This window comes from Penicillium oxalicum, chromosome I (genome assembly GCF_001723175.1).
Source record: "Penicillium oxalicum strain HP7-1 chromosome I, whole genome shotgun sequence".
NCBI classification, from domain to species: domain Eukaryota; kingdom Fungi; phylum Ascomycota; class Eurotiomycetes; order Eurotiales; family Aspergillaceae; genus Penicillium; species Penicillium oxalicum.
The window spans coordinates 433,834-457,536 of record NC_064650.1 but is presented as its reverse complement, the minus strand read 5'-3'; the positions used below and the strand labels follow the sequence as shown (position 1 = coordinate 457,536).

Sequence of the window (23,703 nt, the reverse complement as noted above, 5' to 3'; positions counted from 1 at the left end):
TCTCCCTTACCCCGGAGGCGGCTTTAGTTCTGTGGCGAAACAAGTCCTTGAAAGGGTAATTGATCTAGTGATGTTGAAATCCCGGCCCAGTATCAGCCATCCGATGTGAGCTTGGCATGCTTGGGCCATGTCTCCAGCACTTCTTAGTCGGACTTACACCGAGATCTCGCAGCTCTTGCCATGCTTTGGGCATCTCCAACAAGTCCATGAATCATGCACACATAGCGCCTGTTAGACAGTCGCGCCATGATAGGTGGGAGAGATTCGGAATCAAAGAAAACGGGCTGGCCCAACGACGACCGTGTTGGGTCAAAGTCACGCGTCTTGCCCAATCCGGTCAAACTGCGTGGGGGTTCACGCGGATCAATTTCTGGGGAACTCGGCAACTGTCAAGCAACTGAGGGGAAGAATCTCCACTTTCACATAATCGGGGCGTTAACCTCGGATTCTACTCTCTGTTCTTTAGTGGCTACTGGCTCGCTGGAGGGTTGAACACATGGCATACTAAGCAATTGAAGAAATTGAAGAAAAAATCGCGAATACATTCAGTGACAGCCCCGTCTTGTTGAATAAGACGCCGTATGTAAGATGATAAATGGAGGCAGTGGATGCCGTGCTTTTGAAAATGAGAACAAGAAAATCAAGCATGACCTATCCGCATTAGGGCGCATCACATCCCGATGCTCGGGGATCTAACGTCGGTTGAAATTCAAGAACCGAGACTTTTTCTGTGTGTCAGCCAAGTCAAGTCCAGGGAGTGCCAGTAGCCAAAACGGAGGAGGAAAAAGCAAACTTACTGCAATGAAAAGGATGATCAAATTCGATCCGATATAGGCCACGTAAATGCCTAGATCACGCCAGCGATCATCAAAGTGCATACTGAAGGCCGAATAGAATTGGTCTCCAACCTTGTACGCACAGTACTTGCAAGCTTGAGTAGCATTCTCCAGCAGATACCCATTACCCCCACGTTCAAAGAATGGTTGCATGTACTCGCCGCAAGTCGTGTTGGCTGGTGCCTGAAAAGTATTCCATTCAAATCCAGAGCATTGGACAGGCCGGCCTTGCAGCTCAGTCACCACCATGCCCGCAATCAGGCGCTTGAATGGAACGAGCTCGTAAAGCCATGAACGCCAGAACTTGGGCATCTGAGGCTTCGGGATGCTCACACCGCAAAACAGAGAAAAGATGATGACAATTGGTGGGTTGAGCAATGACGCGATGAAGCTGTTTGGGGTCAATGCAGAGATCATCTGACCCAAAGTCACTGCGAATATCTCGGTGATGAGAACCATGAGGAACTGGTAGCCAGCGCGGCTGCTGGCCGATTGGAATCCCGGGATATAGTACAGTGGTAGGAAGAAGCAGGCGGCACAGAGCACGCTGTACGGAATCTCAGCAAGAATCATCGAGACGGCAAAGGCAAATTGACTGTATGTTTTGGAGGCTGACTCCCGGTAAAAGATCAGCCTAGACATGTCGTACTTTGGTTGGACCTGTTGGAGGATAATTGCTGGTAGGACTGTGACATTGAAGATGACAAAAATGCGGTATTGAAGCGATGAACGGGAATCGTCGAGGTTCAAAAATGCCAAGCCCGTGATGACCGCGATGACAATATGTGTGTAAAGACGGGTGAAGCCGTAATTTCGAGATCGCCAGAAAGCTAGATGGGTACGTCGTCCCACAACCTTGATTTGGTGCCACAGTGGAGAAGCGTACTCTTTTTCAATGGCTTGGTGGCCCTGATCATGCGTCTCGGTGATGAAGCGAGCTCGGTCTGCTTTGATTCTGACAATTTCCTGTTTCAAGGATTGAAGCTCCGGCGAATCGCGCCAGACATCTCCCCAGTCGCGATCCCCAAGGCGGCGAGTTTGCCCTGCACCGACGGCATCAAGCATCCATTCGGCGGGATTGGCATCATGAGGACAGTCCGCTCCGTTCCGACGGAAGTATTCCAGCAGGACCTGGGAGTCAGCACCGATGTCACCGAAATAAACACACTCGCCCCCCCTCTGCAGGAGTAGCAGGCGGTCGAAGTTTTCGAAGAGTGCCGAATTCGGCTGATGGATCGTACAGAGAATGGCTTGTCCAGCTGCGGCAAGTTTCTTTAGGAACCGAACAATGTTAAAGGCAGATTGACTGTCAAGACCCGATGTTGGTTCGTCAAGGAAGAGCAGAAGCTCCGGCTTGGCAGCCAGTTCAACTCCGATTGTGACACGCTTCCTCTCCTCGACTGAGAGACCAGTCTCGGGCGTTCCAATGATGGCATCCGCCAGGTTCTCAAGCTCAAGTAGGCTGATAATTTCCTCGACATATGCATACTTTTCTGACTGAGGTGTTTCAAACGGTTGACGGAGGTCGGCGGAGAAACGAAGAGCTTCTCGCACGGTTGCCATGGCTTCGTGAGTATCCAGTTGCTCTGCATATGAAGTTCCACGCTGGAACGCGGTTCCGGGTGCTCGGCCATCGACCAAGATGTCACCAGAAATGACACCAATATTCTTTCTGGCGGCGAGAACATCCAGCAGAGTTGTCTTGCCTGCACCAGACGCCCCCATCAGGGCGGTCAGCTTGCCTGGCTGAACATAACCATAAACCGAATTGAGTAATCGACGTGTCCCAGAGGGTACAGGTACTTCATAGCAAACATCTTCCCATGTAAAAACGGAGGTTGAGCGGATTCTCAGACTCGCCTCCGCATCTGTCTTGGGTTGTCGGTTGGCCTTGGCAAGAGCAAGAGCCGCATTAAGTTCTTTGCGCTCCGCGTTTTCCTTTTGAAAGAATGTGATTGTCTTTCCACCCGCCCCGAAACGAACGGTTTCGCCCAGATACAAATTAGAGGCAAGGAAGGCCAGGATCAGCACGACCATGATGGCAAAGTTTCTCCAAAGGTCACCTTTCGCATAGCTGAACGTTGTAAGTAGGTAGCTTGAGCCTGGAATGATAGCCGAGCCAGTTTCACCACCAGCAAGAGTGCACGCCTGGTGGGCAATGTCCGTGTACCCAGGTCCAGAGGGGACCAAAGAGTCCTTGGTGCAGGTCATAGTCAAGCGACTGAATTCGTTCACCATTAGAGACGCGAAGCCGAGACCAAAAGGATTAATGTAGTAGATCCAGCGTAGCCAGACTTGTTCCGAGGACCACTGGATCAGATAACCACTTGTCAAAATGAAGCAAGTAATTATGACCGAGACAAATTTGATGGCAGAATCAAAGTCAGGGCAAAGACAGCCAATCGTTCGAAAGATGACTGTCATACAAACATAGCCCGTAAGAATGATCAGAACAAATGTGAAAAATGCCCCTGCGTTGAGGACAAGGCCACACATGAAGTAGACAATGATGGAGAAAATCAAAATCTTGGCCAGGGAAAATGTCGTGTCGACAATGATCTGCGCAATGAAGAGTGCACTAGGTCGGTAGAATGTAAAAGCCCGGTGTTTATTGACGATCGACCTGCCGATCATGGTACCGGCAAGCTCTGCAAAGGCCTGAAATCCATTGAAAAGCAGACTGATGAAGAGAAGACCTCCACGGGTGAAGGCGCCTGCACTTGTTTCAGGCTGATTCAGCCACACGGTTCCCAGAATGATCGCGATGCCGGTGGAAGTGATCCATGAAACAGTCAAGGCGAATTTATCCTGCCACTTGATCAGGAATTGACGCTGCATGAGCGCCCAGATCTGCAAATGGAGAGGAATCGAGTAGACAGACGACTTCGAGGTGAATTTGCGCTTCGCCTCAAGATTTGCGATTTCGAAATCGTCATAAGTCTGGTTGGTTTCCTGGATTTGTGCGCGATACGTGCTCATGCTGTTTTTCAACTGCTGGTTCAACGTGGACTTCTCGAAGGCCTCGGCCAAAGCCTGAGGTGTGGAGGGCACGTCGTCGGCGCTTCGACCATCCTTGAACTCTCTCTCAAATGGATCTGTGCAGCCTGTCAAATAATCAGGAGTTGTTTGGCGGGGCTTCTCACGAAATCCTAGCCCCTCAAAGTATGCGCGAGCTTCGCCTGTAGAGCCGAAGAATACTTGTCGGCCGCTGTCGATGACTAGTACTTTGTCGAACTGCTTGTAGATGTTCTCGGACGCCTGGTAGAGTGAGACGAAAGTTGTTGTCTTGTAAATGTTCGTCAAAATACGTAGGGACTTGGCAAAGTCCAGCGCAGTGGAGGCATCCAGACCCCGGGTCGAATTGTCCCACGACAAAATACATGCAGCAGTTGAAAACATCTCGGCAATGCTGACTCGTCGTCTTTCACCTCCGCTGACACCACGAATGAACTGATTTCCAATTACGGTGTTGGCGGTATGTTCGATGTTGAACATGCGCAATAACATGCTTGTCACCTGTTCCTTGAACTCGGCCTTAGATACCCCGTGTGGTCGTTTTCCGGGGATCTTGGTGTCGAGAGCGAATCCTATGGTTTGCTTCACAGTCAAAGTGGGCTGGTGGACGTCGTCCTCTTGATTGTATACGGCCTCCCCGCGGAAACGCTTGTCAAATGTCTCTGAATCGTATGGACCGTACAGAACTTCTCCATCGACACTGGTGTATCCGAACCGTTGATTTGCAATCACCTTGAGGAAAGATGTACATCCAGATCCCGGTCTTCCCAGAACCAGTACCATTTCACCGGGTAAGGCGAGGCCCTTAAAGCCATCTAGGATATTGTATTCCTCTCCCTGCTTGCCACATCCGAACAACTGCATTACAAGCGCAGGCACGTTGAAAAAATCGATGATTGCATCAGGGAAGGTTTTGATAAAGGTCTTCACACCGCCCATACCCCGAACTGTAAGGTTATCCCAGATCACACCTAAAACGAGTTAGATCTGGATCTGGTTTAAGGAAGTAGACGTGAGATTACCGATATGTTTATCTTTGATGCCAGCCTCCTGCTCTGCTGCGCGATTTCCCCGCAAGGTAGACTCTAAGTCCCATGGCTCCTCCGACTCTGCCGCGGTACTACCTTTCTCGACGTCCTCGGTGGTGACATTGGGCTTGGAGGCTCGAGAAGCCTGCTTCGACAATCGGCGAGTCTGGTATGAAATATGTGAAAACTGTTTGTTCAACTCGGAGAACTCATGTTCAGCCTTTTCGACGTCAACGCCTCTTTGAGGTGAGGTCATGCCCTGCGGGTTTGACAAGCGAATTTCTTCCCGACGTTGCTCGTAGTTGACTGAGTTGCGTGAAATGGTGTCGGATTCCGTTTCCGCTTCGCTTTGAGGCAATTTCTGGTCCATGATTTCGTTTAGCGCTTATAGTGCGCAGTCCGAAACTGTACGATCACAGCCAGCAAAAATGACCTATTCCCGGCCGAGCTCCATGGACTCAAAAGTTCAGCGTAACCAAAAGCCGAGGCTTGTCAGCAAAGGGTCGAGGGAAAGACGGATCCAGGGCACATCGAAGCGCAATTTTGAGTCTTGAAAGGAAACAAAAATCGCCGGGACTAGCCCGTTGGAAGAAAACGGCAGCAAGATGACTCAGTCAAGTGCAAGTGTGCATGTTTGAACAGGAGATCCTGAAAATAGTAGTAATCAACCTTTCTCCAATCGCCCCATTTTATTTTCTCCAAAGCCTGGCCAATCCGCTCATAGCCTCAGATATTTTATCTTTCTCCCGACCCTGATACCCACTTTGGGCCCCGCTGCGAGGCCGCAACATGATCTGGGGGCCTGGAGCGGGCACCTTTTAGGGTTAGTATAGTTGTTCTAGGCTGTGGTTGATGATGCCTGACGAAACCACAGCTGGAAAATAGCGGTGGGCCATAGCCACGATCATCATGAACACTACCAGGCGTCGAGTGGGTATTGGATGCATTCTTCCGAGCAGGTCAGAAACGAGCAAGCATCACGTCTTGTGCATGCAAAGCCGGTTGAAGGGCGTAGGAGTGGGCTTGGATGGCCACGCGGTAGAACCCCGGGATGGACGTGAAATGCGTCTCTGGTGGCGCCCAGAACTTGCTTCCGAGTCCTTTGACTGGCCACAACGCGTGAAGTGGGTATACCCGTATACCCTCAAACGGCAAAAACGGCAACTTCCGTAGGAGGATTCCTCAACCCCTGCTTTGAAATCAGTCGTGGCCTGAGAGCACATGACCCCAGACGATTACCTGGCTTGCAGATGGGCAGACCTAACTGAGAGGAGCAATGAAAGCCAAGTCACAGCTCACCATGAGTCATTAACACTGCTCAGTTCTCGGGACGTTTGGCTTCCATCCTGCAGATGAAGATCCCTCGTCGAAGACCTCCTCTGTTGTACGAGCGGACGTGACTGGCAAAGAGCCCCCTCGCTCAGGATTTCCAAGGCAGCCAATTTGTTCAAGCTGTGCCAACATCTTGTTCCGGCTCTAATCTTTGCCAAGGGAATCTAACCTCGGGAGTCAGTTGCGTGTCAAACACTCGCGAGCTGTCTACCACGGCATAGTAGGGCAGGGCGTGGTCGGGCAAGGCTCTTCACCACTGAGAACCCCACACATTGACGCAGACCAGAATTCTGTAGCAGGGATGATGGTTCGATCACGAGTCAAAATTGCATGGGTATTATCTTTGGAAAGTCGATCAGAGAGGACGGGCTAAACGCTTGCCGCTGAGATTCTGTTGACCGCTTCGGCGCGAATGGCACGGCAAACACATGATCTATCCGTTACTACAATGAGGTTTCCGCTCTTTTTACTTCAGCTATCAACAGCGAAATTGATTTTTACTAGAGCGAATCACCGTTTTACATCTTTTAAAATACTTGAATTGATTCAGTCAATCACCTAGAGGTAGCTGGCAACGGCGTGGAACGATAATGCTTAACGATAGCAATTAGAGTTCAAAACTAGGTCCGCAGAATAGCGACGATAAACACCGAACCTCATAAGTCGAGGCCTCGGAAAACGTCCTCGTCATAGCCAAAGCACAATTGAAGAATGTGCCCGTTTCCATGATATAAGCGCGCGGGCTGCAGAATTGACATGTAACCAGTCCACGAAGCTATCGGGTAACCAAGGAAGACCATACACAGGAAAGAATTCCGAGGAGAACACTACTAGAAAGCAGAAAAGGCCTTCCACAACCCTATTTCCAGCTGCTCTGATCTTGAATTTGTTAATTATCTATCCTCTGAGATCTAACGGCTCCAGATGACGGCCATTCCGGGATAGCAAGATCGGCGAGTATTCTGTGACACAAAAGTCTTGATGATGGGTAATCTATGGCATGTTGAAGACTCTGGAAATCTTCTGACTTGAAAAGGCTCAACAGATTGCACAGGAGTGGGCTAAAAGTGTTTCGCTCGATGGAATTAAGACGCTACGATTGAGCGAATGCGCTGTGCACGGTGAGATACCAGAAAAACAACAAGACATGGAATCCTGAAAGGTTGTACGAGCGATAAGATTGGAGGACTGTTGAAAAAACAGTGAACAAGAAAGACGTATATGTAGGAAGAGATGAAATACGCATAGACACAAGATTCGAAGTGGTGCATTCCGATCTTTTTGCGATAGAGACAGGGTGAATCGAATGGTAAAAGGGATATCAATCATGAGAAACGTCATAAGCACCGGGTGTAAGACAGAGTAAAGAATGAGACTCGCCGAACAGACACCAATTTCAATGGCACGCATATACAAGAGAAGACAGAGTCCGGAAACAGCAGAAGGAAGGATTGTCACGAAAAAAGGGTTTGGACGAGGGGGAATACGGCGGAAAAGTCCACGGCAATTTTTTTTTCCAAACTACGCCCTTTCGATTCCAGTCATTTGAATGTCCTCCCGTGGTACCGGCTCGGACACAATGGGGGGCTTGATATCCGCACCCTCCGTCTGAACAGCGGAGGTAGGGGGGAGATGGCTCTGTTTCTCCGCGTCAGAGGCGGATTTGTTCTCCGGGCGCTTGCGTCCCAAGCGCTCACACCAGTGCTCAGCGCTGACAAGAGTGTCATTCACCACACCGCTGACTTGACCGAGAATATCCAAGCCCTCGTTAGCCAATACGAGCACTCGGTGCGCACCGACTCTCGCATCCGAGGATGCCTCGGGTGAATCTGGGGGCGGCTGAGATGTGCTTGCCATCTGGAAGCGATGGGGTAAAGACGTCAAGTGTCGGCGGACCAGATGCCGGGCATTCTCTGGCAGGGCGCCACCGGCATACTTGGATACTACATCCACCACTTGCTTCAGGGTAGAAAGAATATCCGTCTTCACGGCTTGCATGCGCTGAGTGAGGAGAGAGGCGCTGTCCGCGTTGTCCGCCCGCGGTCCACCCTCGAGGTCGGTGCCCTCACGCTGCTTCTCGTTCTCCCATTCTGCCATTGCCTTCTGAAGAGCCACAATGGCTCGTCCCAGACGCCCGTTTGCCCATCGCAGCCAGGTCAGGCAGTACTGCAGACTACGCAGGGACTCCTCGCTCATGGCGACGCCGAGACCCGACGTTGAAATCACCAACCGACTCTGCCATGTGCCGGGAGCCTGTCGGCCCGGTTTCTCCTCGTAGCGAGGGGAACGCATCTCATCATATGGAGGTAGCGTATCCGCCATGGATAGATCTGATGAACTTCGAGTTCGTGATAGCGTCATTGCGCTATCGGTGGTGTCCCCATCCTGAATTGATTCTGAAGTGGTTTCGCCTGCGACCATCTTGCGGCGTTTGCTGGAGGGTTTCGCTTCCGACCCGGATTCTCGTCGCTGTAATGCCCAGCGGAGACCACTCTCGACACCGGTCTTGCGACCCACCGTTCCCACGGTATTCGCGACAGGCGAGCCGATATTGCGCTCAATGAACTCAGCCCCGGATTTGAAACGAGCGGAATAGGACTTGGATGTAGTGTAAGCCGAGACAGACCCGTTGATGGCCGACGAGATCAACGGATGAGAAGAGGTCAGCAGCGATAAGAGCGGCTCGGGTTGCGGCGGCTCTGGCGAAACCGTCGTATTAGACTGTCGTGTTGTCCGTGGAGATTGACCAAAGTCTAGCGGTCGGAGAGTCAGCCTTGATTGAATTGTCTGTCAAACTCGAAGCCCTGCGCTGGGCTGGTGACTGAGATGCAGGGTGCGATTCCGAATCTACACATTCACATGATACCCAGAGGCGCAAGAGCATGAAGAGCGACAGTGTACATACCAGATCGGAGCCCTTCTAGCGCCTGAGCAGCTTCCAAATCATCCATCGAAATCACACTGGTTGCTCGCCGAGCACGATCCTCGGCAATACTTGAGTCGAGATCCATCATGGTGGAATAGGCATTCTGTCGACCCGGAGGGTGTAGTGGAGGTAAACCAGCCGTACCCGCAACGACGGAGGAGGGAGATGGTCCTACGGGCAGTCTACTTGGAAAAGAGGCCGCCGGTGAATCCGTGGGGATGGGGCTGGACGTTTTCTCGGCCTCCATGACGGGGTTCATTCGGTTCGTCGGGTGTCAGTCTTGTAGTAACTGTTTCGATAATCGTACTTTTTCCCCCGTCTTGCGCGGTGGCCATCGACCCAATGATCCTGAAAAGAGAACCGGAGTGCTGATTCTCTTTCACGTGCAATTCGCCCTGGGGTGCCATCCCGTCACCGGCGCGGATTAGCTAAGCGGCCCGTGGCTCAGGACCTTTTCACATGCCGCCCCAACAAAAATTGAGCCCAGCATAAATAAACGAGCGAAACCGACTGCATCGTCAGCCAAGTGGACTCTGCTGATGATTCGGCACTCTCTCCGGTGGGTGGCGGTGGTTTGTGAGCTTCTGGGGGGGAGAGAGTTGCGAAGTACAGCGTGGCGCGAATTTCCTCGCGCCTGTGAACAGCCGATTCGTACCAGTGGTTGGCTGCACCAGGTAATGGGAGGTACCTTCCGATTTTTAGTTCATTGAACTAACCTAATTCACTTCTATCCCGCCTTTTCCGCATAAGCTAGACACATTACTTTGAAGTACAGGTACAAATCACAACGCATAGGGGTAGTAAGGAGGAGTATGTAGTATGGGTATGTATTATGTCATAGCGAGCAATGGGTGAGACCTCCTTCTTGAACAGGTCTTCTGTCTATAGGTGAATCATCAACATCCTTTACATGACCGTGGACAGAACACAATTTTTTTTCGACAAGTGGAATAGAAATGAAAATCCTAGGGTCACTCAACCGGGGAGATTCAAGCCTGTACTCTGTATCGCCGTGTCACATGCCGGCGGTAGCACTCGAGCCATCTTGCAACGCACGTGACAAACTGATCCTTCGCTTATACTCATGTACCGCCCAAGGGGACTCCTTTCCCATGCCGGCACGTTGAATAAATGATCTAGTAATTTATGAAATGTTCGAGGGAAAATGTATCCAGTAGTCCAATGACAATTCAGCATTCCCCCAATGTACCGGGATCATCCTCCGAGGGTAATCACTTGCCTAATTCAGCGGGCCTCTGAATCCTCGAGCTCTGGACTTGGCCGAATTACGGACTTGTCCCCCTACCCCGCGGTTTCTCCGTCACCGCGACAAAGATACTATAACATCCCGTCCACATGGTCTTCGTCATGGACATAACAGGAGGTCCATTCCACCTAGTCATAGGCACTAGAGTGAACAGTGTTTGCTTGCTCCCTGCGTGAAGCAGGTCCCGGCTGATAGAGAAGGTCAGCCTGTGGGCATTGTTTACCACTCAGGGAGAAATGCAATCGACGAACTCCAACTATTCGGGCAACTGATAATGGCCAAGAGTTTCCAACCACAGTGCGATCTCGCTGCTCATGGCTACGGGGAACTTGACAGAAATGCCAAGAGGGCCCATAATAGCATCATATTGGACATGATACTATCGTCCTATTGAAGGCACATTGAAATGTATAGCATCTCCCATACCATGTATAGTATGTGCATCCCTATTATAGCGATCTACAGTAATACACAAGTACAGTGACTTCTCGGTCACCAACCGATATGTAACGTGGGGGCGCCCAGACAGGGGTTGAGTGCTAGCCTGTAGTTATCAATAAAGGTGAGTGGCTGACCCACGTGTACTTGGAGAGTATGTTTATTGTGCAGATTCCAGCTGATCATCGTGAGGCAGATCGCTTTCTTCAGCATCCTGGCAAGTAGCTAGTAGCCAGTAGCTACTAACCATTACTCACCTGGAGAAGAAGGGCCTCCTCAATGCTATCGATTAACAGGAGTCGTGGAGTAACGTCCATCCGCGATGAGAGAAGTTTGTCTAGAACGATTCAACCCATCGAAACGCGATGAATGCGTCCACCCATACCACGGGAAGTTGCCCAAATGAATGCCTATAGGCATTACCTCTGCAGTGTGCAACTATTCACCTATGCATTCTTAAACACCTTATATGTATGCTCCGCATGTAGATTCGAGCCAATCACCATGAAAGACTCCTGATATCTCGGCTATTAGAACAACAAACTGTTCTATGTACTGCAAAATCTTCCGAGGCCATGGAAGCAACCACGGGTGTATTGATTGAGATTTTAGCCAAAATGCAAAGCCGGCAAACTCTAAAAGTTCAAACTCGACCGCGGCACGGAACCTCCCCCCCGTCAAGTTGGGCTGCGTTAAGAAACTCAAAGAGCGCTAGAGTCGAGTCATCGATTAGCGGGACGGGGCGGACAACAAAACAGTTTCGAGTTTCATGAACGTGAAAGGAAATTCCAGATTTTGTATCTTTTGAGTCGCGTGCAGTTGGCTTTGAACGTGACACAATAGTGAAATATAATGTAGATCCCGACTTTCGATCGACAAGGGTGGAATGGAGAATATTCGGTGGGTGTCAAAGTATCACATGCAGTGCAAACTCAATTTACTCCTGCTAGACGGATGAGGGGCGGCATTGCAAAGTCAGATGGCTCAGGTGAATTGATGGATGGATCAATGCCTGAGGGACTTCAGTCACACCAACCTCAGCCGTCTTGTACCTCAGACAGGCAATAATACCCCGAAAGTTGGAAGGTTGTCGGTCAGAAATGGACGCCTCGTGGCAAATCTATCACTGCATCTCCCGCAACGATGAATCTATTTCCCCATCCCCAAGCCGCTGACATATCTCAAATCTCAATGAAATGGACACTTGCCTACCCACCTAACCTGATAAGTATGCTGCATCATAGATAGGTACCATCAGTCGTAGTATGTAAAAGCAGCTAGTTGGGCATAATCATGGGGATCAAACATGGTTAGTCAATCGAAGAACACTGAAATCATGGATCTGATCAACAAAACCGGGGCTAACTTCGCCAGTACAGACCAAGACAACCATAACATGAAAGGGGTATCGTTTCGCAAAATCGACATATACAGCAACAAAGAGGCCTCATCTTCACGCCTCTGAGCCCAGAAATAACCAAATTGCAACTTTCAACAAACAATTCACCTCGTTCCTCGGCCTGCTCGCCCCTGCATTGGTTTCTACTTTCCCCTCACTCCACAGACATCCCGTCATCCAACTCGTCGTAGAACTGCGCATCCTGATTCCAGGACACGGCTTCCACAATCGCATCCTCGCCCTCATACTGACTATCAGCCGCCTCCTCGACTCCCTGCGCGAGAAGCTCCCCTGCCACTAGACGATTCGCCATCTTCTGATTGATCCGCAGACAAGCAACCATCTCATTGGTAATACTCCGGAAGGGCCGAGTCGAAGCTTTCAACTGGCACAAAGTGTCGCCAAAGGCATGGAACGGGAAAAGAGAATTTCGATACCGATGGTAACAGCACGAGGCAAGTAAATTGCGCCACTCGTACGAACTATTGCGCCAGGTATGGGCTAGCGGATGTGTTCCGGTTTCTGGAGGATCGAGTGATCGGGCAGCTTCGGCAGTTTTACGAAGCCGAGTGGTGTAGGGCTCATTGTCATTTTTCAGATCAATCCAGTTTTTGTGCAGGGTGCCAATAGATTGCGAGACTTGGTCCAAGATATGATCAAGATCACCGCCAGAGGCTTGGTCTCTGTCGATTTTCGCTGCACTTTGCGCATCCCTCCAGGGGCGGATCAAGTCCTCGTCCAGTTGGTCGAAGGACTCGGTTTCGGGAAATCTGCGCTCTAATTCGGAGAGAATATGGCGGCGTTCCGTCCAAACTACCTCAAACTTGAGGTAATCAATGATGTTGGCCATCTTGGGCTTCTGTTTGGAATCTCGATAAGCAGGGGGTGCTCGTCCGCTAGGACTGATCTTTTGGCGAAATGCTTGCCAGGCGGGCTCGGACAGATGGACACCCCCCTTGCGGCCGTCGACTAGATGGCCCAGTAAGCAGGCAAGCTCTTTGGCCTCGGAACAGTCAAGAGATTTGTGATAAGCGATCCGCTCATGCTCGAGAGTGCATCGCCCGAGATTCGACACTGTCAAGTTGAATTCGAAAGCCCCCTGTAAGAACTCCTCTGTCGAGTGCACTTGGGACATGGGCTTGGAATACCTCGTCAATCCAAAATGCTCTACCGGTAAGGCTTCAGTGGGTTTGGGTTGATTTCGAAAAGTCTCCACGATCCTTGGATCCCAACAAATCCAGGGCGTGTCTCCGTCGTAATCACCCCCTGAGAGCAGATCAGCTAGAGGCTGATCACCGGTTGTGGGAAATACAATCACATCTTTAAAATGTCGCAGTTCGCTCTTCCACGCTGCGCGTCGCCGCTGAATGTCAGAAGGAAGGTGCGCGGGCAGTCGGCCAACAAGCACATCCATCCCCTCTAATATGTTGTCCTCAAAAGTCCCACTGGGATCTTTCCAATTCTTCGAGAAGCCAAAATGAATCTCGTCCGGCTGCAGCACCCCATAAGGGTCCGCAATGCAGAATGCATATGTTGAAAGGGGAACCAAAATGTGAAGATCTTCTATGTAGCGTTCCAAAATCTCGTTCAAAAAATATCTGATTCGCTTGCGAAGAGGATAGAAGCTTTGCGGAGAGAATCCCGCCTCACACATGTGCATGATGAATTCGGCATCGTTCGCCACCCATTGATCCAGCTGACGTGCCTTGTTGGCAAGGTTCCCCCCGCAGGGCTTGAGCTCTTGCAGTAGCGCACGGCAAGCGACATTACTGTCTCGCTCGAGAACTTCAGCGAGCTTGTCGTAAGGGTCTCGAATACTCTTCCGGGTTAACTCGGCAATATAATTGCGACAATTGGAACGGTGAGCTAGAATGACCAACAGCTGAATATTCAAGTTGACCGGGTTCAGCGGCTTCGACCACTTGACAACCTCAAAGACTAGTTTCTCCGGATCATAATCATCGGCCCAATCCTGCGGGTGAGGGAAAATCTTCAGTTGTGTATCGGATATTTGAATCCAGATACCATTTGCGTGGCCGATATCAACTTGGCAAAAGCTGCGGATCGAGGATTGATGTCTGTCCACCATCCAAAGTCCCTTTGCACCGGCAATACGACCCTGAAAAGCACTGGGTGTAGGGCCAGTAATACCAAGGTTGTCGCAAATAGCATTTGCTAACCCCCTGGACATGAGCGCACATCCATCATTCATCTGAAGTTTCCGGGAGGGATCATCTCTTAAGCGAAGAACCTGTGACGGTTGGAGGGCCACAGACGCACATGTTTTTGAAAGACCCAAGGAAATTCGCTGAAACAGCTTGCAATTACTCTGGTCTCCGTTTTCCGACGAAGGCATATGCCACTCGAGCAAGTCCTCCACGCTCATGGGGGTATGAGCATCGCCCTTCTGGTTCGGAGGCGCAATCGGCTGTCGCATGTGAAGAGGACGGTGAATGAAATCGATGCCATCTATCGCAAAGAGTTCCACATGAAAATAGGGATCCTTGCGCTCTTTGGTCTTTGACTTTCCCTGTTCCACGTAAAATGGCCGCCACGTTCTTCCAAGGCAGTGATGATCGTGCTGCGTAAGCCAGTACGCAATGCTCTCGCGCAGAACGGACGGATGATCCAGATATCGAAGATGCTTTGGCGGGAGAGCAGGAGCGAGCAAGGTAAGCGTCAGAAATCTATCCGAGCCAAATCTTCTGTGGAATCGACAGGTCTTGTCCGTTTTGAGGGGCATCAGATTCAATTTCAAGATGCCAGGCTCGGACTGCAAACACCAGTCCAATTTACCGGACATGATGACTACTTCTGAGGCTCTCTCCGTTTTAAAAGTATCCACGGCTGCATCCCACGCTCTGGCAGGTGACCGCTCCGGTACATCCTGTCCGTGGCGCTGAGTATGGTCGTTTCGAATCCATTCCCAGAATGAATCCTGGGTCCCAAATGGATCATGGTCACCCCTGAACATCTCCGAAAGAGGGACATTCCACGCTCTTCCAATCCGCTCGAGTTCATACCGAAAACGGAGCGGAACCTTCCCACCAAGGGTTTGTTTGTAAGAGAAAGGCCCATCTTGCAAGAGACTCTGCACAAGATCCTTAAAGATTGCGTCTCTTTCTCCTTGCCCATAAACGCCAGCCATCTGTTGATCAGATAAATCAGCATCCACGGTTCGTTCCATCCAATCAACCACGGAATCGGTGTATGTTGTTTGTGTCGTCAGTGGCTCAGTGATATCCGTTACCGTGGTATCGAAAGACCGATCGTAACGGGATGTAAATACCGATGAGGCTGTCGTCGTCGTCGTCATGAAGCTCGTATTCAGATCCTCGTGGATGGCGGATGAGACCGCGTCATAGCGCTTGATCGGATCCCTTCGAGCAGCCGTCTGAACGGCTGTCAGCCTCTCCACAAAGCTCGAAGGAGGTGGTCTCATCGCTCCAAGCTCACGAACGGCTTCGTCATCTTCTCCGTCCTGGCGTGTCAATTCCAGCTTGTCCAGGTCCAGCCCAGGCGATTGGACAGGCCGAGCAGCTTTTGTTGGCGAATTTGGCGCTGTGTGGAATTCATCTTCGTCATCGTCGCCTCCGATTTGTATCAATCGTCGCTCTTTAGGTGAAACGGATGGCGCGGACCGCTCCGTCGAGTTCCCCGAGATGCGCTTCCCTCTCACAGTTCCCCCGTCGACCTCCCAGATCTCATCCTCGATCAGGTTGAGCAAATACCGAAGCCTCTTCTCTTTCTCCTCGTCCTCGAGAAGTCCAGGCTCCTCGCTATGTTGTCGCTTGGATCGGGCTGGCCGCGCAGTCGGTCCCACTGGCCTATCTTGGCCTTCTACCCACTCACCAAATCCGTAGACGAGACGCTCGAGTCCAACCCTGCGTTGATAGAACAAACGTTTGGTTCCCTTGTAGACCCGCCATCTGAGCGAATTTTGATTCTCTAGGGCCTGCGGCGAGCAAATCTTGGGATTTGGGATCTCAAGGCCATACTGACGATTCAGATAATCGATAAAGTTGCCCACACTCTGACGGGAATATTGTGGGGTGATTGACATTCTTTCGGTGGCACCATAGCAGATGGTAAAATGCTCCCTCGCGAAAGAAATGTCACCCACGTGCGCCGTAGGGAGTCGCCCGTTCACAACGTCAGACAAGTGTTCGAGAAGGAGAGAGAGGGGAGGGGGGGGGGGGGGGTGAAGCTCGTCGTCGAGCTATCGCACACGCCGTGTTTTCCACAATTGACAGGCCAAAGCCACCTCAGTGCCGAGGATGAACAAACAAACACCTAGATTAAGCTGGGAGGATGTCGCCCCATGACAGCCCGTTTGGAGGCAGTCCAAGTGATGTGGAGACGAAGCAAACAAATCTTGGATTTGTATTAGAAAAAAAAAAGCAAACAAAAAAGCCACTCGAGACCTTCAATTTCCCCGCTTGCAGGGGTCCTGGACTGATCAAAGAAACGAAGTTGCTTCGGTCAGAGACGGCACCTTCGGGCTTGCGCTGCAACGATTCAACACCAACATGCTAAGCGCCCGCGCGGCCCACCTGGCTTCGAAAAGAGAGGCATCGACAGGGAAAACATTTAAATGGCATGGCCTTTGACTGGAACCTACGAACATGTTTGTACAGCATGAGGGCAAAGCCAGGCGAGCGATTCGAGGCTGTATAGTACTATTTACATTCGGACGGGGGATTGAACGAATGCAGTGCGTTGTGAAAGGAAACCTGCAGAACAAATGTAGGTATGCAGAAAGTAAAATGAATACTACCCACCCTCTTCGCATGATGATGACCATGCGACAATACTCCAGCACCCAGTCTCCCATATATCATGGCAAGTGATCATGACTAGCTCATGGGCTGCAACTCGATTCCTGGCGGAGTGGCGACTCGTTTGTCGGACCAGAAATCCGCGTCTCGGGGGTCGATATGCTTGCTCTTTAAGATGATTCGATGACCCAGGTATAACGTAATATAGATGGGGATCCCAGCATACGAAGCGACGAATTTGGTGATATCGAACCGAATCTTGTGGTCATGAATGGGCAGCGAGTTGAAGATCATGGTCAGCGAGATCAAGACGCACAAGCTCAACGCTAACCATGTGCCAGTGAGTCCAAAACGTGCCCGGAATACGAGAGCACTATCGGGGATGCCTTGAGCCCGACGAGCGCGAACAAAACAGATGTGGGTGATGAGAATGGAAACCCAGGTCAAAAGACCAAGCATCGTCACCAGGTCTACGAGATATGCAAAAACAATGCTGGAGTCCTTGGTGACATTGACGTAGGCCCAGCTCGCGATCATGGCCGAGACCGCCAACGCATAAGCCGGAACATCGTTACGGTTCACCCGAGCCAAAATTACCGGAGCTCGTTTTCGAAGGGCCAAATCCGAGAGTGCCTCGTGGCCAGATAGAGATCGTAGGTGGCGATCGAGAGGATGAAGACCAGTATGCACGCATTGAGTATATGGGGCAAGACGCCAATCCCCGCCACGATCAATGCGGCCACAAACGGAGACGCGGCCACTTTTGCGGTAGAAATCCGGAATCCGAACAAGCCCACCGTGCGATACGGTAAGATCAGGCCCAGCAGCGTGATCCCGACAAGGTGAAGGATAAGAATGCGGTAGAACGTGTACTTGATGGCCCGATTCATAGCCTGGGGTACGTTGGGTGATCGAGCCAGAATGTTCGATCGTTCACTGCCGATATAGGCGAATGTGGCCGATGATAGTCCCCCACACGTGTGAAAGAAGACTTCAACGCTATCGCTGGTCTGCACGGAAAACCCTGTCCTGAAACGATACTGAAAACTTGTGGGGTGACGGTTCGGACCTCCTCCAAGGACCAGCACCAGAGATAGGATCATCAGGCCGCTCATTACCAGGAGTTTGATGATCGATATGTAAAACTCGATCTGGCTTGGCAGTGAGTGGTGAGTATAGTTGACGGCCGTGATCAGCACGAGGAAGATTGTAATCCACACTCCGGGATTGACATTCTGGGTATCCAGCCAAAGAGAGATCACAAGGGTTGCAGCTGTCAACTGGTTCGCCGTGATCACAGCATATTTCATCCAATATCTAAAATCGGGTGAGAGGGTATTCGAGCGGAGATATTGTGTGCATAGTCAACTTACATCCAGCCGAGGGCGAAGCCTAGCGCTGGATCACAGAAGCGAAACGCCTGGTCAGCCACGGTCGATGGGTCTGGCATCCATGCAGCGACTTCGCCAAGCGCAGAAAGAACCAGGTATACAGTGAATCCGACCAACGTGTATGAGACCAAGATTGCTGCGGGCTGGGAGCGGATTTGATCAGCGATTAGTTCCTGCAGACTTCCAACGCGCGACAGATCAACTCACTCCGCCCCTGGATGGCCCTATCAGCAGTTGCAGCGCAGAAACGATCAATAGGAGGCTTACATGGCCAAAGTTCGCCCGCTGCCAATCATTAAGCCAGTCCCAATCGCCGAGCCCATGCCTGTGCTTCACTTTAAGATCGTGTTGTCGGAATGACTCATAGCTTGGGGGAACGTACTGATAACTCCTGCTTTCCATGGCGTCAGAGAACCGTAGATCCCCGTGAAACCTTCATTTCGGTCGTCGGGCTTGTGACGTGGATGAATCGAGTTCGTTGACGAGATGAAATCTCTACAACCTGTGTGGGTTGCACTCTCCTCGGAAGAATGAAGACGTCGCCTCACGGACGAAGTCTCATCCATTTGGGTTTCTAGTTTCAATCGGTCAGCTGGAAGTAGACACGAGATCGGTACCTAGTCAGCGGCTTTGTGCAGGGAAGCTTGAAGCTGGCAAGCAGAGGCCTCGATGGAATGTGTGTGCGGAAGGAGTAGCGGAGTATACGGAAGGTGCCAATGCGTGATAAGAACCTGAGATAAGTGGAGAGAATCATGTTCGATATTTCTTCTTTCTTCTATATGCAGGGACGACCCGCTCCGTGGAGACGGACCAAGCTCAAGTTGCGTGAAATAATGCGTGCAAAATGTAATAACAAGCCAGGGTGGAAAAACGAAAAGGGGGGGAAATGAAAAAAGAAATGCACAACCGAGCGAGTGCCAGCAATTTCGAGACCCAGAGCTCGTACGCGGCACATCCATTGCCGTCGACTCGAGGCAGTGTAAGTCACGCCCGTGAAAATTGATTTGATCATGTCCATCAGGTTGATTGATGTGATTGTCATTGATCGCCGGCCCGAAAGAATATCCAAACGCCTCGAAATGAACACCAACAAGAGGGCCAGCCCTCGATACCGACTCTGTTTCGTTCGTTGTCGGGCTCATAGCGATAGGGAAAATGTGCCTCATGGGAAGAATATCATGTCGTTAAGCAAGAAAAGAAAAGCAAGGAACCCTTGATCCTCCGGGCGAGAACGGGTCGAATCCGCCGTCCTAGAGATGCCAGGATGGAATTAACGTGACATGAGAGAGTCGCTAGACTCGGTTCGAGGGAAGATGCGAGCATAGAGCGAGTCACTGGACTCGGTTCGGGGGAAGTGGCGCTGATGCTTGCGGGAGACGATGCGATCCTGGTAAACTCCCTTGGCGGTTCCGCGTACAACCGACTCGAGGTACTGACGGAAGTCGCTGGGCTTGAACTCAGGGTAAAGTTCTGGAGTCAGGTAGTAGCCGAGGTAACGAGCGTACTCGGGATCATTGTCGCCGCGAATACCCCAGGAGTATTGGTACTCGGCCAGGTAGCGGGGGACGAACTTGATCGGGTCGAATGGATAGGTCTCGCTAGCCTGTCGGGCGGCCAAGACACGGCTGCAAATGGTCTCCTCGGAAACCTACCATCCAAGCGTCAGTACCGGAAGAACAGAAGGAATTGAACAGAGGGATGACGGAGAATAAGAGCCGTATCAGTTCATGACGTACATAGTTGCGGTCGATCTTCTCCTCGCTCACTTCTTCCATCAAGCTGTAGATCTGGTTTTGCGTGGAGACCTGGTTGTATGCGAGAATCTTCTTGTTCAGGGTACGAGGGTCCTTGATGATGAGAGCCATGTATCGCCCAATGTCGCGCAGATCGGTGAGAGCGGTGGGCTTGTTGCCATTGCCGATGATTTCATCGTTGCCGGAGGTCATGGCGTAATCAACACGGCCGGAGGGGAGACGCGGGTAGGAAAGCTGGTACCACCAGCCTACATCGACGATGGTATATGGCAGCCAGAGCTGCCGGATCTGATTATACACAATCTCTTTCTGCAGGCAAGGCGATAATGCATGATTAGACTAACGTTGACACCGAGAAGGGAGAGAGAGAGAGAGAGAGAGCATGGGGCGACTATTTCCAACCTACCTCATCGCGCAGCCACATCACCCCACCTGGCGGGGCCACGGTGATGAAACCGCAGGGAATGAATCGCTTCACACCACACTTCTTTGCGGCCTTGGCGAGGGGAATCTGATCTTGCTGCTCAGCGGGGCCGACGCAGCTAATGACGACATCAATCTCTGCCAGCAACTCGATGAGCTGCTCCTCGGGCGCCTTCAGGTCACCCTTGCGGATTTGGATGCCCCGTTCTTGGAGTTTAATCACGGCGGGCTTGTGTACGGAAGCGGGGCGGACGAGAGCGTGGACTTCCTAGAACCGGAGATCGAGAGTCAGCGATGGGTCGTTTTTTTGTTATTTGGTGCCAACTTCATCGTGACAGAGAGGGACCGGGAGAGCGTGGATGAGTGTGAATATAGTGTGAGGAAATCAAAAGGCACCTACAAAAGAGCCATCCTCGATAAGACCGTTGGCGATTGAACCGCCGGTTTCACCCGCGGCACCAACCAGCAGAACCTGAGTCTTTTCCATGCTGGGTGGCCGAATGAAGCGTCACAAGAATAAATTGATTCGGAATCGGAAGTGAAGATTCCGCCAAACAGTTTCCAGGTGGGAAGAGGATGGGGGAGAATTGATAGACGGGGGGGGGGGAAGAGACCGAGAATGGGGAAAGTGAGGATGAAGGAAGAAGAGAAGTGAGCGGACCGCGATTGTCGGTGACAAGAGACACAGTCGACGGAGAAAGGTTACAGCAGAACCAGAACGACCAGGCAGGCGCTGACGACGTTATAAATTCCCAGTGCCCCAAACCCACCCGCTGTCCACCCAAGGATGGAATTGCTACCCACTTGGGCCTCCCATTTGGACGGTGGGTCGCCAGAGTGGATGAGTGTCCCCCTCGTTTTGAATGGAGGGGAGGAATCATAATTTTTTTTTCGTGGTTCTCTGGTCTCCAGTATGCACACTAAGGGCGAGAAACGGGGGGCAAAGAACGTCATGGTTCTTTGATGATTATGCTGGGGCTTGCAGACCAGACTGGCAGCGTCTCCCCCCCCCCTTTTCCTCCCCAATCTGGACGAGGTATATAATCGTCTCGTTCGGCCATTCAAAAGTTCGACCATTCGGTTTATTTCCGAAGCTCGACGGCCTCAAATACGTTTTTCATGACACGTTAAGGTTCTCCTGGTCGGGTGCCAAACCTTCTGGGGCAACCTCGATTTTCTCGGCAAATCGGTCACCAAACACGATGAAAAACTTTGACATTTCCTACGGGCCGGTGGCTCGGGAGCAAAGCCCTATTGCATCCAGTTGATGTAGCCACCGGTTCAAGGGCCCTTTACGTCATTGGATCTGACTGCCCTCCTAAGAAATATTGAATGCTTGAACCATGATGTTGGATCCAGCCACGCAGTGTGTTGACGGACAAGTGACCTGGCTTTTATTATCAGACTGGGCAATCACTATTTGCTGTCCGTGGGTAATCTGTATCACTGGAATTGGGAGGCGAGTTCTATGAGTGTGTGCGGTGCATAAGCTACGGTCTCCTCAAGAGCTTTGATGCCGATGCCTGCGCGCCCCCCTTGAGCTTGGGCCGTTCCGTACAGATTGGCTGCATGCAAAGGAAGTTTAGACCAGCTGCTTTTGGCAATGACCACCCTGATGGTGATCAAGAGGTTGAGTACCCCCCTACCACCGAACGGTAGTAGTTCATCCTCCCACTGAATGTACCCACTACAAGACTTACCAAGTCCCCCTAGCTCACCCACAATCAACTCAATGGCTAGGATATACTCACGAGTGGCCAGGACTGTAGTCGAAGAAGCATGCGATTGACATAGGTCGATCCACCCACATGACGAGCCCACGGGTAGGATCGCTTCAGCTTTTGCTTCATTGACACAATTCAAGCTAAGCCCGTCCAGCTGTCCGACCGCCGGGGATCTTCTAAATCGTCGGGGTCACGCATTCACCGGATTCATACCAAGCAGTCTTGGAATCAGAAGCCAAGAGATTAACCCTTTCAATAGGCTCCCCCTAAAAGGCCGGCGATGCCGACCACCACACATCAGAGCGACCCCCTCAGCTGCCACCTGGCACCGGGCCATCGACGGACGAAACATCCCGCAGAGACGGAGTCGCGATGCGCACGGGTGTCGAAAATGGTTGCGCCCACAATTCGCCCACTGGGTCCCATGCGCTGATTGGCGGGTCTTGTCTGAATCAAACTGGAGACGTGCCCATCCCACGGTCAACCGCACTCCGGGCGCCCCTCTCCTTCTCTGCCTATCGGTCCCCCTTCGGCGGGACTTGGGAGATAGGCAGACTGGAGATTGAAGGAGGCCGTTTCAGGGGCCTGAAACTCTTTTCTCGGAACGTGGAAAGACAAAATTCGGGCACTTGGGTCCTTAACAAGGACCGATCGGCCTGGTCCACGTGAATCCGACCACGGTCGACGGGATGAAATTGGTGCGGGAAAAATCAAAGAGAGATAACAAAAAGAAAAAGGCTCTCTGCCAAACTCACGGCCATCGGCTGCCCTTGTCCATCCGGTCAAAAGGCGCAGCACCAACTCGGAAAGGACAACCCTCCAGCCACAACCGCCTCGGGCACGGGAGATCGATCTCTGGATCTCTGGGCGTCCAAGCCCGCATGACAATGGCAGCCACCGTGGATGGCTTTGACATCGGAGCTGCACCGTAATGTAGCTTACGGCCTCTCTCGACGAGCAAGGGAAGGCAAATACAGCGACCATTGATCCGGACTACGTTGCTGAGTAGACAGACCTCGTGTGCTGGAGATGTTCATCGTACCGGACCAATTCAACCACACATGCTCTCCAGATCTCCACCCGCTAACCGGATTCCTCTCGCTCCATAATTTGTCCCGGATTTTCATCCTGCTGCACGTCCACCCCTCCTCGTTTTTCTTTCCCTCTTCTGCCCCAGCGAAGAATCCTGAGGGGTTCGGTGGGGTAAAATGCAAACTATTGATCCGTGGTGACTGGTGAATAGTCGGTGACTTGACTAGCCAGGTCAGAAGCGTGCTGAATGAAGAAATTGAACATGGCGATCTTGACGGGAACCCCTCCTAGATCAAGCATACTGCAAGCTGTGCACGGTCGTCACGATGAGCGCTCTTTCATCCCTCGGAGAAGTTTTGT

The 23,703-nt window shown here is 51.5% G+C and overlaps 7 protein-coding genes across 7 annotated transcripts; all 7 read right to left on the bottom strand.

The window, feature by feature from the left end:
• Positions 1-692: 692 nt before the first annotated feature.
• Positions 693-5,249, bottom strand: POX_a00150 (uncharacterized protein; the record flags this gene model as incomplete). The annotated part of the gene is made up of 3 exons (XM_050109098.1): positions 693-728; positions 798-4,822; positions 4,874-5,249. 3 exons carry the CDS (start codon positions 5,247-5,249, stop codon positions 693-695), a joined length of 4,437 nt encoding a protein of 1,478 aa, XP_049972866.1.
• Positions 5,250-7,732: 2,483 nt separating this feature from the next.
• POX_a00149 (uncharacterized protein) lies at positions 7,733-9,396 on the bottom strand (the record flags this gene model as incomplete). The annotated part of the gene is made up of 2 exons (XM_050109097.1): positions 7,733-8,964; positions 9,117-9,396. 2 exons carry the CDS (start codon positions 9,394-9,396, stop codon positions 7,733-7,735), a joined length of 1,512 nt encoding a protein of 503 aa, XP_049972865.1.
• Positions 9,397-12,395: 2,999 nt separating this feature from the next.
• POX_a00148 (uncharacterized protein) lies at positions 12,396-16,304 on the bottom strand (the record flags this gene model as incomplete). Its single annotated transcript, XM_050109096.1, has 1 exon — positions 12,396-16,304. The coding sequence occupies one exon, from the start codon at positions 16,302-16,304 to the stop codon at positions 12,396-12,398; it is 3,909 nt and encodes a 1,302-aa protein (XP_049972864.1).
• A 793-nt stretch (positions 16,305-17,097) lies between these two features.
• Positions 17,098-17,556, bottom strand: POX_a00147 (uncharacterized protein; the record flags this gene model as incomplete). Its single annotated transcript, XM_050109095.1, has 1 exon — positions 17,098-17,556. The coding sequence occupies one exon, from the start codon at positions 17,554-17,556 to the stop codon at positions 17,098-17,100; it is 459 nt and encodes a 152-aa protein (XP_049972863.1).
• Positions 17,557-17,612: 56 nt separating this feature from the next.
• POX_a00146 (uncharacterized protein) lies at positions 17,613-18,976 on the bottom strand (the record flags this gene model as incomplete). The annotated part of the gene is made up of 4 exons (XM_050109094.1): positions 17,613-18,336; positions 18,393-18,553; positions 18,618-18,745; positions 18,793-18,976. 4 exons carry the CDS (start codon positions 18,974-18,976, stop codon positions 17,613-17,615), a joined length of 1,197 nt encoding a protein of 398 aa, XP_049972862.1.
• Positions 18,977-19,680: 704 nt separating this feature from the next.
• Positions 19,681-21,074, bottom strand: POX_a00145 (uncharacterized protein; the record flags this gene model as incomplete). The annotated part of the gene is made up of 4 exons (XM_050109093.1): positions 19,681-20,058; positions 20,147-20,473; positions 20,571-20,855; positions 20,988-21,074. The coding sequence occupies 4 exons, from the start codon at positions 21,072-21,074 to the stop codon at positions 19,681-19,683; spliced, it is 1,077 nt and encodes a 358-aa protein (XP_049972861.1).
• Positions 21,075-22,030: 956 nt separating this feature from the next.
• POX_a00144 (uncharacterized protein) lies at positions 22,031-22,397 on the bottom strand (the record flags this gene model as incomplete). The annotated part of the gene is made up of 3 exons (XM_050109092.1): positions 22,031-22,229; positions 22,288-22,296; positions 22,339-22,397. The coding sequence occupies 3 exons, from the start codon at positions 22,395-22,397 to the stop codon at positions 22,031-22,033; spliced, it is 267 nt and encodes an 88-aa protein (XP_049972860.1).
• Between the last annotated feature and the right edge of the window lie 1,306 nt (positions 22,398-23,703).